This window comes from Gymnoscopelus microlampas, assembly GCF_963454915.1.
Source record: "Gymnoscopelus microlampas genome assembly, chromosome: 5".
NCBI lineage: Eukaryota > Metazoa > Chordata > Actinopteri > Myctophiformes > Myctophidae > Gymnoscopelus > Gymnoscopelus microlampas.
In genome coordinates this window covers 42938340-42956472 of record NC_139942.1, presented here as the reverse complement: position 1 = coordinate 42956472, position 18133 = coordinate 42938340, and the positions used below count along the sequence as shown (strand labels likewise).

Here is an 18133-nt window from a genome sequence, read left to right as displayed (position 1 = left end):
ACGGGGGCAGTTGTAACAGTGGTTGGGGGCAATTGTAACACTGTAAAATTAAGTCATTAATACACTTTATCTCAAATAAAAGCACATCACTAAGTAATATGTATTTTTTTTTTTTTTACAATTGAACAGTTTTACTTACGAATGTTGTATATACATAATTACAATTATTTTGTATTTTTATTCGAATCATTTTATTTTTCAATTTAGTTTTTTCAAATGTATGTCTATTTTTTATTTAAATGTATTTTTACTTTGAAATATAGTGACATTTAGTGAAATATGTTCATTTACTAACATAAAAGTATGAAATCCCAGACAAAAAATCTACAATTCATCCAAGTTTAAATTAGCTGTCATCTTATCTTTAGACAGCAGAAGGAAAATACCGTACACTAAAACGTTTACACCTCAAAATGAGTTTTTTTGTTGAAAACTTCTGCTGAGATGAAATGATCATTCTATCCTTCCATAGGCAGAGAGAGGACCCTATTGAGCATGTGCACAAGAAGTCTCACCCCTCTAGCTTATTTCTAATTAGAGTTATTGAGTGTGTTACTTTTGCCCCCTGTTACTTTTGTCCCAGGTCTCCCCCCTGGTACACTGGCATTATTATTCATTCCTAGCCTGTTTATTACTTCAAAACTGTGAAAGGCGAATGGAATTTGTTGTCATCACTCCATGGTCATTGTAAACACTGTGTAAACAATGTCTTCTTAACCACTTAACCCCTCTATTTGGAAGATTGAGCCTTTTTGCCCTGTAAATCAAATGATTTGGGGGGGAAAAATGCTTCAACAATCTTCAAGCTTCAACGCGTGTGTGTGTGTGTGTGTGTGTGTGTGTGTGTGTGTGTGTGTGTGTGTGTGTGTGTGTGTGTGTGTGTGTGTGTGTGTGTGTGTGTGTGTGTGTGTGTGTGTGTGTGTTTTGTAGCGTTTAACTGACTGTAACTGTGTTACACAATCTTTGTACTGTAATGGTGTGTACAGCTTACATAAAATTATGAACTACGGAACCACCTGAAAAGGCTTTGTAGAGCCCCATAAGAGAAGATCTGTGTTGTTAGTTTCAAACTTATTCACAATCATGAATCCGGACCCAGTTTGATAATCATGACCACATCTTCTCAGTTTGTCTTCTCTTTTGAGGTTAAACTTCTTGTGCATACAATGGAGAATAACCAGATCTCTGGCATGTGCCATAATTAATTTCATATTAAGAACGTAAACTTCTAAGTGACTTGCTTTCAATTATTCATGCCCATTCAAGCTCCATAGTAAAAAATAAAAAAAAACTTTCCTCACCATGCACTGAACCCTGAACTGCCATGTACAGTTATGTGAGTCAACATATTTCATTGCACAAAACTTCACTGTTTGAGATATGAGTTGTGCATTTCAATGTTTGTGGGCCGCAATGTTGATGTAAAATTAAAGCTCTTTTAAAAAAGTGTAGGTGGCTCTTAAAAGAGCCTTTGTGTTGTTGGTAGATAAAGTCGGTGATTTTAGCCTCCGAAACCGTACAGAGTGCGTCCCTGTCTCTTCAAAGCATAGACAACATCCATGGCGGTCACGGTCTTTCTCTTGGCGTGCTCGGTGTAGGTGACTGCGTCACGGATCACGTTCTCCAGGAAAACCTTGAGGACACCCCGAGTCTCCTCGTAGATCAGACCGGAGATACGCTTCACACCACCACGGCGAGCCAGACGGCGGATTGCGGGCTTGGTGATTCCCTGGATGTTATCACGAAGCACTTTGCGATGACGCTTGGCACCTCCTTTCCCTAGTCCTTTACCTCCTTTGCCTCTTCCTGACATTTTGAGTTGAACTGAAATTCAAATCTGAGTGCCCGCTTAGACCAAAGCCTTGTGTATTTATGTGTGTTCTGAGGACGTATAGGAAGACAGGCAGCCTGCTCTGCACTGGGCGTTGCCTAAAAAGCTGCTCCTTTATTCTGTGTTCTGCATGACAATGACCTCTCCAACGGTTATTTATTATGGTTATAAAGCTGTGCCTTAGTGGAAGCAATTAACTAGTATGTATATCTATGTAATGTCTATTTGCTCTATTTTTATTTGATTACTTAAAGGGGAAATCCACCCATTTTCAATATTTAACTATGTCATTAATATAGCATAAAGGAGTTGTGTGGAAATAAGAAAAAAGTTCCCCCCTTTCTGTGTTGCCTTGAACTGGAGGATTGATTGTGGGTTTAACATTGCAAATTACAACGTGATGACTCATCATGTTGTAATTTGCAATGCTCCAGTTCAAGGCAACACACAGAAAGGGGGGATGCAATCCTCCAGTTCAAGGCAACACAGAAAGGGGGGAACTTTTTTCTTATTTCCACACAACTCCTTTATGCTATATTAATGACATAGTTAAATATTGAAAATGGGTGGATTTCCCCTTTAAAGGCATTTTAACACAAGAGCCATACTGACGTTATGTAAAAAAAAAAAAAAACTATTCCCACTTATTCGGCAGTATGTGTACCATATCTTTTGAAGAATACTTTATTATAAATAAAAACACTCACAACATTCACATTATCACAGTCATGAGTAAAAAAAACCACACATCTCCAGACTTCAACATAAACAGTGAAAAAGATACATAATATACAGATATACTATACAGTCATAGCATTTATATATATATATTGCTCATGAGTAGCTGATATGATGTAGTAAACACAGACTTCTCAGACAACACAAAAACAGTGTATCAATATCTATCTATCTATTTACACTGTTATTTTAAAACAATGGTGAACATGGAATCCATGTTGACTGGCTTCTTGGCTTTCTTCGGCGATTACTTGGCGGCCACAGGCTTCTTTGCTGCCACCTTCTTTGGCTTTTTAGCTGCGGCGGATTTCTTGGCAGCAGCAGGCTTCTTTGCTCTAACTGCTTTCTTAGCAGCAGGTTTCTTCACCTTCACAGCTTCAGCCTTCTTGTTGATCTTGAAAGAGCCAGATGCACCGGCGCCTTTGAGCTGGACCAGGGTGCCTTTAACGACCAGGCTCTTGACGGCGATTTTGACGCGGGCCTTGTTCTTCTAGTGGAGCAGCTAAATGCTTTTTTCTGGCAGAATCTTTCAGTTGATGATACAAGCGTGAAAATTGGCGTGAGCAGTCTCCATGGGTCACTTGACAAGAAAATTGTCTGAGGCATTTGTAATTTCAAGATGGCGGCCATTTTTCAAGATGGCCGACACCTTAGTGGGCAGTTAAGTGATATGATGGTTTATTTGGTGATACAAGCATGAAAATTGGCATGAATACTCTTTGTGGGTCACTTGACAATAGGCCACCCACAGCTACTTGAAATTTCAAGATGGCGGCCATTTTTCAAGATGGCCGACACCTTAGTGGGCAGTTAAGTGATTTGATGGTTTATTTGGTGATACAAGCATGAAAATTGGCATGAATACTCTTTGTGGGTCACTTGACAATAGGCCATCCACAGCTACTTTAAATTTCAAAATGGCCGACACTTTAGTAGAGCAGTTTTAAGTTATAAAATGGTTTATTTGGTGATACAAGCATGGAAATTGGCATGAGCAGTCTCTGTGGGTCACTTGACAATAAGCCACCCACAGCTACTTGAAATTTCAAGATGGCGGACATTTTTCAAGATGGCCACCACCTTAGCGGAGCAGTTGAGCTTAATAAATCATTTAGTTGGTGATACAAGCATGAAAATTGCCATGAGCCATCTCAAAAGGTAATTTGACAAGAAACCACCCACAGCCACTTGAAATTTCAAGATGACTGCCGTCCGCCATGTGGATCTTTAAATGATAACTTTTCTCATGTATTGGGTTCCTCAAAAAGCTTTGTCAAGAGAGGTTGTTTGACTGTGTTTTGTCTGACTCCTCGCCCACGACCTGTCCAGTTTGGTAAAACCTGTCAGGAGTTGCCTCCCACTGGCATAGCTCTCAGGGTTCACTGAGGTACACAAGCTCCCTTACCACGACACGGTAACAGTCACAAGGGAGGATTATTTTTATTTTTATTTATTTTTATTTTTTTACTAACAGCCATTACATGTGTCAAATAAATACTAAGGGGTGGGGAAACAAAAAATAAGATTAATAAATGAGCACAGTTGTGGTGCTGATTAGCACAGTTGCTGAACGGTGCTGAACGGACTGAGTGTTCCAAAATTATAATTGAGCAATGGCTAATACTGAATGGCAATAGCCACGGAACCATGACAAACAATACTAAGGAACTAAACTGAAAATGTGCTTCACTGTTAGATATGGCAGTGGAATGCAGTGGAAGCAATGTTACAAAGTAACAACTGAAAATTAGACAGTAATAGACTGGTGACAAAGTAAAACATGATGCGCCGATGTGGCGAGGGGAAGCCGAGCCATCGGCCTACACTTGAAAACACAGAGGACAACGGGGAATAACTCTGGCAAAATAAACATGCAAATATGTTCTAGCAGGGACAACTACATAGGCATGTGCAACTGAGTCCATATCTGAAGCACTTACACCTTCCAGTACATGCACATTTGGTCAACTCCCAACAACTCTCCGCAATAGGTGGAAGTGGAGTCCAGAAGACCTTCCACTTCTCGTCCTGTTCCACCCATCCCCAGTCAGATGGGCTCGGCATTTGTGGATGTCGCTTCAATGCCTGTCCCCATACGTATCCAGCCTCATAAGAAGCACGTTTGGCATGCTCTTTGAGTGCTGCTTGAGTTGGTGGGATCAAGTCATAATGTCTTTGCTTTCTGGCAAAGAGATCAAGCCTGGCCTCGTTCACAGTTGTGACATCGCTGGACCTGTCATACATGAGCACAACAAATCTCTCCAAAGCTTGCAGGTCACTATCCTCCACTGCAGAGGGACATTCGCTGAGTGTTGCAAATGTGTTTGACACCTCATCACACACGTCCCATGTGTTCCAGGCAGACTTCTTTGATTTGCCATGGAAGGATGACACAATGTCACAACCACTGAAGGCATGGAAGAAGAGGATACCACGTGTTTTCTCTGGTCCTATGGCTGAAACCACCTCATGTATTGGGATCCATCTTGTCTTCTCTCCTTTGCCAAAAGTCACCCACATTTTTTCAAGGCCAAGTTGCATCAAAGAGGGCATAACAGAAGTGGCTATGATTACAATGTCTGTGTCATTGGCATCGATCATCAGGGATTTGTGTCCTTGTTTCACTGCATGTTGGGCATGAAGGAAAATACGCGTGTCTGCCTCTTCCTGACTACACAGGGCTATTGCATCCAGGTTAGCAGCTTGGTTGCTAACAGCATCTTCCCCCTTCGTCACAATGACTATATTGGCTGTTTTCATTTCCTTAACTTTATCAGCAATGAAATGGAACAATTCCTGCTTGTTGTTTTCATCCCGTAGGAAGCTTTGCCAGTTTGACGGAGTTTTGCCTGTGCCTGTTACTCTCCTCCTTATTGCTTTTCCCCGTTTTGACCTTGCCTCAGACTTCAGACTGGACTTCCAGTAAACATCGAACACGATGTCCGTCCGCCTGTATGTATGGCTGTATGTATCTATTCTTGGAAGTATGTCATTTATTGCATATTCATCAAACGTCTTGCTTGAACGTGGTGGCAGTGTATTCACCATAGCTGATCCATCCACTATAAGAACATCTGATTCTGGCTTTTTTTCAGGCAATGTCACTTTCGCTTGTAGTATCTCTGCCAGGTGTGATTTGGTACACGTGCGGAGTTTCCCTCCATCACTGAGAGCGGCGGGAGCTGATTGGTTCTCATGATTGAAGAACTCTTGTAAGTCACACTGCCTGTTCTGGCAAGAGATAAATAGTCGGGAGAAAAGTTGGTAGTCATCCTTAAGTTCCTTCATCTTGGAGTTTGTTCCACTGACAACTGGCTTGTTCTTGAAGAAAGTTACCGTATTCTTCTTGATAGGCTTGTAGAAAGAGCATGGACTGTCAAGGTTCTGTAAATCTGTCATGAAAGACTTGAACTGTTCTTTGCCTTGTTGGTGATGCACTGCTATCAGCTCAGCTGAACTGGCATCAACAATGTCCTTTGTGTCCAACACAAGCAGATCATCTGATTCTTCCATGAAAGGGTTACCCATTTCCCTCATGACTGATGTGAGTCGTTTCACTTTCTCAAAAAATGCTTTTTGAGCAGCCTCTGTTTGTTCATGGTGATGATTACCTTTCTTCACATCTTTAGCTCCTGACACAGCTTCATAGTTCTTAACTAGATGGCTCACCTCTGGACCTGCTAACATCCATCGTCGCAGTGCTGATGGGTTCTCTGTCAGCCCGACTGCTCCCCCATCACCTTTGATCACAGCATTGAGCCATTCATGAGCCTGATCAATTGCCACTGCAGAGAAAGCCCTGTCTGACTTATGTACTACAAAGTTCCCCTTGTGGAACTCTGCAGCAACTTCTGGATGTTGCTCCTCAATGCACATCATGTCTCGAAGGTGTATTGGAAGCCATCGAGCGTAATTCACATTGTTGTTGGCAAAAAAGTATGGGATAAGTTCAAACAGTGACTCACGGTACAGTCTGAAGTTACCTTCTCGAAATGATCGGATCAAAATGAGAATGGTCAGCTCCATCCTATAAATGAGAAACCAGAACTTGAACTGTGGACTCTTCTGCTCCATGCACCACACTTCAAAAGAGGTGTTAGTGTTGTCAGGTGCCTCTTCCTTGTACGCATTGTATGCATCTTTCATGAGCTCGTACAGACTGCATACTGTTATCTGATGTGCGTTCCGTGTTCTAGTTACACTTGATGCTGAAAGAAACGAATCTGCTGTACCAGGTGAGGCTACTCCAGCCTCAACGAGGGCACTAGTCCATCCACTGTCCTTGAGTAGCGTTCCGATAGATTTAAACGCTGTCATTTCAATATGTAGACCTCCAAACATGATCACATATTTGTCTTCTCCATATTGCTCTGGCCAGTGCCATTGGATCTGCTTTGCAAGAGCATATAGTGGCTGGTCAGCAGCTATGACTGGCGTTTGTCCTGGATTCAGGAATGCTACTGTATCCCTAACTTTGTCCATAACATGCTTTATTGTTGCGACAGAGTGGGCCTGGTCTCGGAAGAGGGGAAGCAGTGATGTAATGCTGATATTAAAACCCTGGCTCCTCCTTTGGGATGCATGGTTGGCTGACCATGTTATAGTGGAAGAAGCATCGACTTCTTCGGTTAGGCTAACCTTCTCCAGCCATTCATACTCAGGTGCAAAGTTTCTGCTGAATACAATAGGGTCTGGCAATGGTAGGTTGACTACAGGACGGGGCTCTGGGTTTTTCTTATTGAAGAAAGCTGGTTGGATGTTAGAGAAGGATTCAGGAATCTCAGGAACCTTCTTTGGTCTGTTATCTGAAAGGTGGAGTGGTGGCCTTATTTGGCCGTCATTGTTAAGGGTTGGATGTTGGAACATCGAAATACTTGTACCATGAAAGGAGGTATTTGCTGTTGTTGCTGTGGGATTATGATCAATGTTATCCATAGCACATGTGGTGAAGAGTCCCTTTCGCAGAATCGGTGGGCAGACAACCCCATCTACCACATATTGGTTCACCACAGATTCTCCTAGCAGTGCGGAAACTTCCAACACCCTGTCATAGGAGATGCTAATTCCATTCTCATGAAGCATATCGATAAGTTGTCGCTTTCGTGTCTTCGCATACACCGTCATCCCGATGTATACAGCAAATGGAGTTTCGCGGTCTTTTGAGTGTCTGTGGGTTGCTGCACCATCTTTGCACTTAGAGTAGCAATTGTATTGCAATAACTGTGCAATTGCAATGTCTGATTTGAATACCCCATGATTCAAATGTGACTTGATATCTACACCATGTTCAATATTGCAGATGAACTGAAGAAGCGTTGGTGGAACGGATTCTTCAACAAATCCCTCATGGAATTGGTTGTCAAACTTTGTCTTGTGATTAAGCATCTCTCTACGTATGATGCTGGCAGCCTTAGCTAAGTGAATGGCTTCAGCTTCACTGTATTTGTTTACATTTGAAAGAACAGAGCTGATGTCCTTCTTCAATGCCAGCAGTACATCACGTCCTGCCTTGTGTTCTTTTAGCTCAGGTATGCTAGAAAGCAGCTGCTCCTTCAGTCTGGTTGAATTCACACTTGGTGATTCGACACCAAGTTGCTGCAGTCGTTGCTTGTACAGAGAGACTAGATCTGCAAGCTTGAATATAATTGGATCTGTGCCGTCACTTGTGATCTTCATGTCCGTGATGTAGATGACAAGTTCTGAAAAAATTGAGGGATACCAGTTATGGCTAGCTGAGCTTTTGAGGCTCTGCTCATGCTTGAGGGCATTGAGATGGTCTCGCTCTCTGTTGTACAGTCCAACAAGACAGGCAGGATGGTATTTAAATTCCTGTGCAACAACATCACCAGCAATAAGCTTTGCGAGAAGCTTCGTGTCGCTTAGATTCCTGGCACATTCATTAACCCTTTCATTAAGTTTCATTGTCATTGCGTCTCTTAAGGAGGATGTTGCACTCTCATCTTCACAGATAAAGCACAAAGCTTTCAAGGGCTGGGATCTTCTTGACCTCTTGACATGGCTATCTTTGGTATCTTCGGTGTCTTCAGCAGATGTAGATGCTCTCTTTTGGGCCCTTTCCAGCTCTGTGTTGTTGAACCTAAGTTTACAGCTTGAATGGTATTTTGCTCTGTTTCTTGTCAAAGTGCTTTCTATGCCATCACCTTCATCTAGTCGGGTTGGACTAAGTAAAATAGGCAGAGCATTGATCTTATGAAATAATGGAACATTTCTTGCAATGGTATCATAGCCAGTACGATCGTGCTCTCTGTTGAATAAACTCGGCTGAATGAGTTTTTCCTTGGTGACCTGCTGACAAATGAAACATCTGTCCCAGTTAGTTTTCGCAACTGTTATGATGGCTTCTGCCATGTCTGCAGCATAGGCAGAGGCCGAGGGTTTATCCTTTTACCACCTTTTACGAAGCACTTTGGTGTATGGGATACAACTAAGTTCGTGCCTTAACCCTACACTTAGTCCGATCGTTCATCCAATGCCATTTAAATCCCGTGCGATCTGTACACCATCCGGTTAACTAAAACCCCATTAACCTTGGCTCGGCTCTCCCACGCTGGCACAACCTGTCAATTCAGGTGCGGCTATCTAACTGTTTTGGGGTAAATTAGAGAGCATTTGGGATACTAACTTTCAATTAGCTGACATTGAACCCCACTCTGAGTTTAACAGCAGTGATATATCACCAGTGTGCCCTGGTAGTGCAGATATTCACTCTTATCTAATCTATCTATGATCAAATCAACACAACTGTATTGCGATGTGTTAAAAGTTGTTCTTTAGCATAAATACATTTCTATGAGAAAATGCATCTTTTGAGGATCCAGCGGGCGGCCATCTTGAAAATAGAAATTTCCAGTGGCGGGGGTGGTTTCTTGTCAAGCAACCCTTAGAGACTGCTCATGCCAATGTTCATGCTTGTATCACCAACTAAATGATTTATTAAGCTTAACTGCTCCATTAAGGTGGTGGCCATATTGAAAAATGTCCGCCATCTTGAAATTTCAAGTAGCTGTGGGTGGCTTATTGTCAAGTGACCCACAGAGACTGCTCATGCCAATTTTCATGCTTGTATCACCAAATAAACCATTTTATAACTTAAAACTGCTCTACTAAAGTGTCGGCCATCTTGAAAAATGGCCGCCAGCTTGAAATTTCAAGTAGCTGTAGGTGGCCTATTGTCAAGTGACCCACAAAGAGTATTCATGCCAATTTTCATGCTTGTATCACCAAATAAACCATCATATCACTTAACTGCCCACTAAGGTGTCGACCATCTTGAAACATGGCCGCCATTTTGAAATTTCAAGTAGCTGTGGGTGGCCTATTGTTAAGTGACCCACAAAGAGTATTCATGCCAATTTTCATGCTTGTATCACCAAATAAACCATCATATCACTTAACTGACCACTGAGGTGTCGGCCATCTTGAAAAATGGCCACCATCTTGAAATTTCAAATGCCTCGGACAATTTTCTTGTCAAGTGACCCATGGAGAATGCTCATGCCAATTTTCACGCTTGTATCATAAATTGAAAGATCGTAGTGCTTAGCTGCTCCGCTATTCTCCACATCGTAGCCGCCGGCAGTCAGAGCTTTCTTGACCGCAGCCAGGGACACACCGCTCCGCTCCTTGGAGACGGACACGGCCTTGACGACGAGCTCAGCGACGCTTGGCCGGAGCTGGAGCTGGTGCGACTTCTGCCATAGTTTTCTTTCTCAGATAGTAGTTTCTCCATCCTTCTCTATAGTAGGATGGAATAAGGAAAATCGGACAGATCAGTGTTGATCACATGACTATAGAGATAATGTGTACCGATTTGCAAGACGTTTCGATAAAATCTGTAGGAGTAAAAGGGTTTTGCACAAATTGGCCTCCTGGTGGCGCTATAACAGGCCCATGTTTAAATATATCATTTCAACATTGTGTATTGAGAATTGGGGGGTCAGTGGCAAAATAGGGTTGGCAAGATGACAAATTCCTTACATTTTGTGTGAATTAAGGTGTTCTCTTATTTTTAAGTAAGTAATACGTTATTATTACACATATAATAATATTATAAGCTTATATTGTATTCCATGTTTCATTATTCCACAATGTTCCTGTATATTATATATTCATAAGACAAATACTGGTTACACCACTTGACAATGTTGCTGATACAGTCAAATTCTACTCTTTGGTGAAGAACGTGACACTGAAAATAAAGCATGGCTGTCAATAAGGTCACATTAACTGGTGCTTTATTGAATTTCAAATGTCAAATGTTACACTGAATGACAATATTTGGATACCCTGAGTGACACATACTGTATCACTACAGCCTAAAGATATTGATTAAATGTGATTTCTTCAGCAATATGTGAAAATCACCAATGGTCACCAAAGTAAAGTCTATGCAAGAAGGTTCTTGCGTAGAGAAATATTTTGCTTCATTTCAACAGCTGAGAATGAAGTTTGACCGACTCCAGTGTCATTATTTTCATTACCTTTCAATCAAATCAGACATTATGTAAGGGAGAATATCCCACAATTTGAAAATATAGCCTAAGGGCAGGTACACACTGCAGGACCTTAAAGTGGTCGGGGGGTCATCTGATCGTTAAGCATAACATACTGCAGGAGTTTATTTCTTGAAATCGGCTGTCATAATGTCGTTGTGGTCTTCACAACACGATTGATCCCCGACAAGGGCTGACACACTGTAGGATAGTTCACTAGGATGCTATCTCCAGAGTCAGACCCAATACATACATTTGTGTTTATTCCAATTCATTTTAATCGACGTATCCCGTGATATGCCTCTCTCCCTCTCCCTCTCCCTCTCCCCCCTCTCTCGCTCTCTCTCTCGCTCTCTCTCTCTCTCTCGCTCGCACGTCAAGAGCGCAGAAGCGGTCAATGACAGAGTTGCCATGTCCGCTTATTATAAGCGACTTTGGGATTGTTTTTCTGTAAAGTTGCTTGAAAGTGTAGCTGCTTTTTTTGCCCTTGTTTCCTAATGTTGTTTGAACCAGTTGTTCTCAAACATTTTCATGGCAAGGACCCCCAAATTAATAATAATAATTAATTGTCCACAGAGGCGCAGACCTCCCCCTTCTGAAAACATGTTGTGCCATAGACCCCCATACAGATCTGTGTGGATTTGGAAAATACTCCACACCCCCCCCCCCCCCCTAAATATCTTCTTTAAAAATAGCCTATCTACAACGTGAGCTTGTAGATCGTCTATTTTCAAGTATCCAATGTATTTTTATATAGGCTTGAAGTGCTCATAGTCGCTTTTGTTGGGCTTGTTGGTTGCTTATTTCTCTCGCAAAATCTGGCAACACTCACAGACTACGAGACACACACACACACACACACACACACACACACCGCTCACTCTCTGTGTCTTTCTCTGTCTCACTATCTCCTCAGTGCAATAGTCTCAAATAAACAGCCCCCCTTTGAGCACGCTTGCTCACTCATTCTGTTTTATAATAATGTTTAACTTAATACAGGACTGGACGGTAACTGTGTGGGGGATCTGTTTGTTGTGGTCAGGTCCACCGACCTTCCATAGCCACGGTGGCTGTAATGTGCTTTCATTGGCTGTAGCGTGCATCTCCTCGCAAGGTGCTCGCAGCCCCGTTCATAGTGTATGATATTGTCTGTTGTCCTGTCCCAGACAGATCTGAATATCTAACAATTTAGATATCTGAAAACGGTCGGAAAGCCGTCGCAGAGCGGAGAATCGCGGCCACATCGGGTCGCAGAGCCTTTCACACACACAGAGCATTATCTCGCCGATCAAAGGCCGATCTGCGTCAGGTCGGGAGGTTTTGTCGGCGAGCGCCAAAGAATGTCGGCGACAGCAATATCGGACCTAATGTCCTGCAGTGTGTACCTGCCCTAACAAAGAGTTCATCACTCAGGTCGTCAGGAGGCCGCCCTATTACTCATTATTGCAGTGCATTCATTTTCCATCCACACATTACTTTCCCCTTGCAGGAGTGATTTAACACTTATTTTCTTTAATATGAAGTTTGTCAAAATGCACTTTATTGACAACAGAATGTACTGTTTAGATATCTCAATAGAGTTCCATAATTAAGGTTTCGAGAGCCTATCAGGCTTCGAAGCCTTATTGCATTCCTTGGCTTTCACTATTATTAAGGTTTCGAGGCCATCAGGCTCGAAGCCTTTCTTGGGATATTAGGCTTTCTTTATTATTATTATTCCGCCGCTTTTGGCAGTTCTGGCCTAACCGCGTGGTCACTTTTTATGAAATTCGGCAATATGGTATGAGGGCTATGCCAAACGGCGAAGACCCGAAACTCACAACCATTGGCCAAAGGGTGGCGCTGTAGCACTCAATTGAACATGCCAACTTTGAACAGGTACAACTCATGCCCTGTTTGACCTACAGCCATGAAACTTCGATGCACACATGCGTCTCCTCATGCCTAACAACTTTCACTGTTTGACTTTTGACCTCTGACCTTTAGATCTCCCACCATTTCGAATTCTATGAAAAGCAGTAAAAAGCAGTAAAAGTCCATAGCTTTCTGGGATCTTTGAGCAATCTGCACGAAACTGTCTACACATGAACTTTGGACCAATGCCGACAAACGTGAGCAAGCGGATTTTCCATAAGTGAAAACGTTAAGCTTTTATAAGCCAATGAAAATTGCAGTTTTATGACAATTATTCATCTGCCCCTAACACATACATGCAGACTCACATTTGTTTGACACTTTGCAATATTGTAGAGGGTCATTCCAAGTATCACTGAAACCAATCTTACTCCAATTGGTCAAAGGGGGGCGCTATAGCAATTTTTTGAAAATGCAAACTTTAAACAGACAAAAGTCATGCCTCGTTTGGCCGACAGCCGTTAAACCTGCTTACACATGTGCCTTGACTCATGAGGAACACATGTATCACTTTGAGCAGTAAGCTCTGCCCTTAGATTGTCTGCAATTTTGAGCAGTTTGAAAAACATTTAAATCCAGGATTTCTGAGCAATTTGCGTGAAACTGTGTCAAATAAATGTGTGACGCCCTTTTTCACAGGTTCAGGTGTGTTGGCTCAATAGCTTGATCGCTTAATCATCTGCCTTGAAACCACAGGGTTGCTGGTTCAAATCCCACCTCATGTAGACTTCATTATAATTGCATTGCACACAACATGACTGTATCAATGAATACATGTGCAATTGTTAAAGATGACGAGAAATGTATACTTGAAAGTAGTTATTTCAATATATGACGTACTTCATTCGCCCTTTTGTTTTGTTTTGTTGGATTCTCCTTTCTCGCTGTCTGATAATGTGGATTCAATAGCTCCACCAGTAGAGTGTGAGCCTCATGTGCCAAAGGTCCCTGGTTCAAATCCCACTGATTACAGTTTACATTTAAATTGCATTGTACAAAACATGACCCTGTTAATTCAGACATGTGCAATTTTTAAACAATATCATGAAATGCTTTTTTGAGACTAGTTGTTTTTTATGTACAACATACTTTCTTGTGAAAATAGCCAATCTACAACTTTTCAGATAGCAACACATTGTCAGCTTGTAGATCAACTATCATACTATAATTCTAGTAACCGTCTTGAGTAGGTGAAGCGTAGGTGAAGCTAGCCGGTTCTCCTCAGTGGCTGGACCAATTGCTCTGATTTTGCACACAGCCATTGACCATTACCATCTGAACTTAACTGTGAAGCCCGTTTTTCAACTTCATCAAATCTCAGCTTCTTATTAGCGCTTTTGTGTCAAAGAATGTCGCCATGGTTACGGGGCTGCCCAGCTATGGGACGAACTTCCTCCCGGGTTGCCAGATCATGTGCGCATATCCCCCCACGGATGCGTCGACCGGGTATGGTCTAGTTTTCACTAGTTTCCATTCCAAGAACACAAAACAAAACTTTATTGCTAAATATTTGTCAACCAGTAATCTAGAGTAGTTAGCAAAACAGAGGCTTGGTTCATAACGGACTGAAAAACCTATAGATATCATCAGACACCATCAGGGAGGCCATGTTTCTAGCTCAATAAGAAGAGAGGCAGCCTGTGAATCCATAGGTCGCTGGTTTGATCCCTGTCCCCAACAATGCATTGAGGTGATCATTATTTGGAATTATTTGGAATTCTTACTTTGTTACAAACAAACTCCTGGTAGCCTGTCTGTCTGCCTCTCTCTCACTCTGTCACTGTCTGTCTGTCTCTCTCTCACTCTGTCACTGTCTGTCTGTCTGTCTGTCTGCCTCCCTCTCACTCTGTCTGTCTGTCTGTCTGTCTGACTGCCTCTCTCTCACTCTGTCACTGTCTGTCTGTCTGTCTGTCTGCCTCTCTCTCTCTCTCTCTCTCTCTCTCTCTCTCTCTCTCTCTCTCTCTCTCTCTCTCTCTCTCCTATTCTCGAAACCGCTCATTGCTGCTTGCAGCTATATTTACAGGGACAGAGCTCTTAGCTCTGTACCTGTTTTGATATTGGCAGTATTCTGTCACTTCTGCCACTTTTCGCAGTTCTGGCTGAACCGTGCTGTCGCTTTTTACGAAACTCCGCCATATGGTAGATGGTCATGAAAAACGATCAAAAAATAATTCTCACAATCTTTCGTCCAAAGGTGGCGCTATAGCACTCAATTGAAAATGCCAACTTTGAACAGGTACAACTCATGCCCTCTTTGACCTACAGCCATGAAACGTGGATACACATATGCGTCTCCTCATGCTGAACAACTTTCACCCTCTGACTTTTGACCTCTGACCTTTAGATCTCCCACCATTTTGAATTATATGAAAAACAGTCATTGGCTCCTAACTTCTGCATTTTTTCACTTATGGAAATTCCGCCGCCTAGAAGTTGTCGGCAGAGGTCCAAAGTTCAAGTGTTAAACGTTTCGTGCAGATTGCTCCAAAATCCTAGGATTCCATAGATTTTAACTATTGCAGTTTCATGAAAATTATTCATCTGCGCCTAAAACATACATGCAGACTCACATTTCTTTGAAACTTTGCAGAAATGTACAGGGTCATTCCAAATATCACTGAAACCAATCTTACTCCAATTGGCCAAAGGGGGGCGCTATAGCAATTTTTTGAAAATGCAGACTTTAAACAGGCAAAAGTCATGCCTCGTTTGGCCGAAAGTTGTGAAACTTGCTTACACTTGTGCCTTGACTCATGAGGAACACATCTATCGCTTTGACCAGTAAGCTCCGCCCTTAGATTTTCCGCAATATTGAGCAGTTTGAAAAACACTTAAACCCAGGATTTTTCAGCTATTTGCGTGAAATTGTATCATCTGTCTGACCTCCGTTTTCACTAGATCAGGTCTGTTGGTCCAATGGCTTCCCGCTTAAGTGAATGTCTCACAACATCAAGGTAGCTGGTTCAAGCCTCACTTGGTGCAGACTTCATTTAAAGTGCATTGCAAACAACAAGACTCTATCAATGAACACATGGGCAATTGATAAAGATAACATGAAATGCTTATTTGAGAGGGTGAGTTTTTGCAATGTACTGTATGACATACTTCATTCTGAAAATCCGATAGCAACGTGTTTCTGAGCTTGTAGATCGGCTGCTTTCACTGGTTCACTTTTATCTTCAACAGACAACCTCAGCCTGGACAAAGCTATAGCACTATAGGTAGTGTTGCAGCCTGTCAATCCGAAGGTTGAGCGTTTGATTCCTGTTAATGGCAATAGGTTGAGATGTCCAATCAATCCAATCTGCTTCCATCTCTCTTCAATCTATTCCCCCTCTCTCTCTCTCTCGGTGAGAGGTGGCCTTGCAAAAAACATGAGCTTAAGCTCAGTCTTCTATGGCTTATTGTGCATATTACTTATTGTTTTGTCTCTCTTTTAATGTATGATATACTTCATTTTGAAAATATCCGATATACAACCTCACAACTTTTCAGATAGCAACGTTTTGTGAACCAGTGATCTAGAGTAGTTCGGGACACAGAGGCCTGGTTCATAATGAACGGAAATACTTATGAATATCAACCGACACTATCAGGGAGGCCATATATCTAGCTCAATGAGAAGAAAGGCAGTCTTGGAGTCCGTAGGTTGCTGGTTCGATCCCTGTCCACGACAATGTATTGAGGTGATCATGATTTGGCATTATTCGGATAACACATAGTGTGTCTTGAGGATAGGCTTAGGCGTTGTTTTACTGAGGTTAGGGTTAGTGAGGGTTTAAAATCCTCATGTTAATTGCATGGTCTTCTTTCTCTCAAGTTCAGTATTCTATGTTTCAATGGCTTATTGTGCATATTACTTATCATTGCTTCTTTCTTTTTTCTCTCTTCATTACCTGGCCCCGTATTATCGCTGCTTGCAGCTATATTCTGTGACTTATTTTTCTTCTGCCACTTTTCACAGTTCTGGCTGAACCGTGTTGTCGCTTTTTACGAAACTCGGCCATATGGTAGATGGTCATGAAAAACGATCAAAAAATAATTCTCACAATCTTTCGTCCAAAGGTGGCGCTATAGCACTCAATTGAAAATGCCAACTTTGAACAGGTACAACTCGTGCCCTGTTTGACCTACAGCCATGAAACTTGGATACACATATGCGTCTCCTCATGCTGAACAACTTTCACCCTCTGACTTTTGACCTCTGACCTTTAGATCTCCCACCATTTTGAATTATATGAAAAACAGTCATTGTCTCATTGGCATAAGTCATACCTCGTTTGGCCGAAAGTCGTGAAACTTACTTACACATGTGCCTTGACTCATGAGGAACACACGTATCGATTTGACCATTAAGCTCCGCCCTTAGATTTTCCGCAATTTTGAGCAGTTTGAAAAATACTTGTTTTTGCCAGTTCTGGCTTAACCGTGCATGCGCTTTTTACGAAACTCGGCCATATGGTAGATGCTCATGAAAAACTACCAAGAAATAATTTTCACACTCATTCGTCAAAGGGTGGCGCTATAGCACTCAATTGAAAGTGCCAACTTTGAACAGGTACAACTCATGCCCTGTTTGACCTACAACCATGAAACTTCGATACACACATGCGTCTCTTCATGCCCGACAACTTTTGTGGTCTGACTTTTGACCTCTGACCTTTAGATCGCCCACCATTTTGAATTACATGAAAAACAGCCATTGGCTCCTAACTTCTGCATTTTCTCACTTATGGAAATTCCGCCGCCTAGAAGTTGTCGGCAGAGGTCCAAAGTTCAAGTGTTAAACGTTTCGTGCAGATTGCTCCAAAATCCCAGGATTCCATAGATTTTAACTATTGCAGTTTTATGAAAATTATTCATCTGCCCCTAACACATACATGCAAGACTCACATTTCTTTGAAACGTTGCAGTAATGTAGAGAGTCATTCCAAATATCACTGAAACCAATCTCACTCCAATTGGCCAAAGGGGGGCGCTATAGCAATTTTTTGAAAATGCAAACTTTAAACAGGCAAAAGTCATGCCTCGTTTGGCCGAAATTCGTGAAACTTGCTTACACTTGTGCCTTGACTCATGAGGAACACATCGCTTTGACCAGTAAGCTCCGCCCTTAGATTGTCCGCAATTTTGAGCA

General features: G+C 42.1%; 1 protein-coding gene across 1 annotated transcript; it reads right to left on the bottom strand.

Annotated features, from left to right (window-relative positions):
* Window positions 1–1501: 1501 nt before the first annotated feature.
* On the bottom strand, window positions 1502–1813 carry LOC311046215 (histone H4; the record flags this gene model as incomplete). Its single annotated transcript, XM_084058398.1, has 1 exon — window positions 1502–1813. The coding sequence occupies one exon, from the start codon at window positions 1811–1813 to the stop codon at window positions 1502–1504; it is 312 nt and encodes a 103-aa protein (XP_083914524.1).
* Between the last annotated feature and the right edge of the window lie 16320 nt (window positions 1814–18133).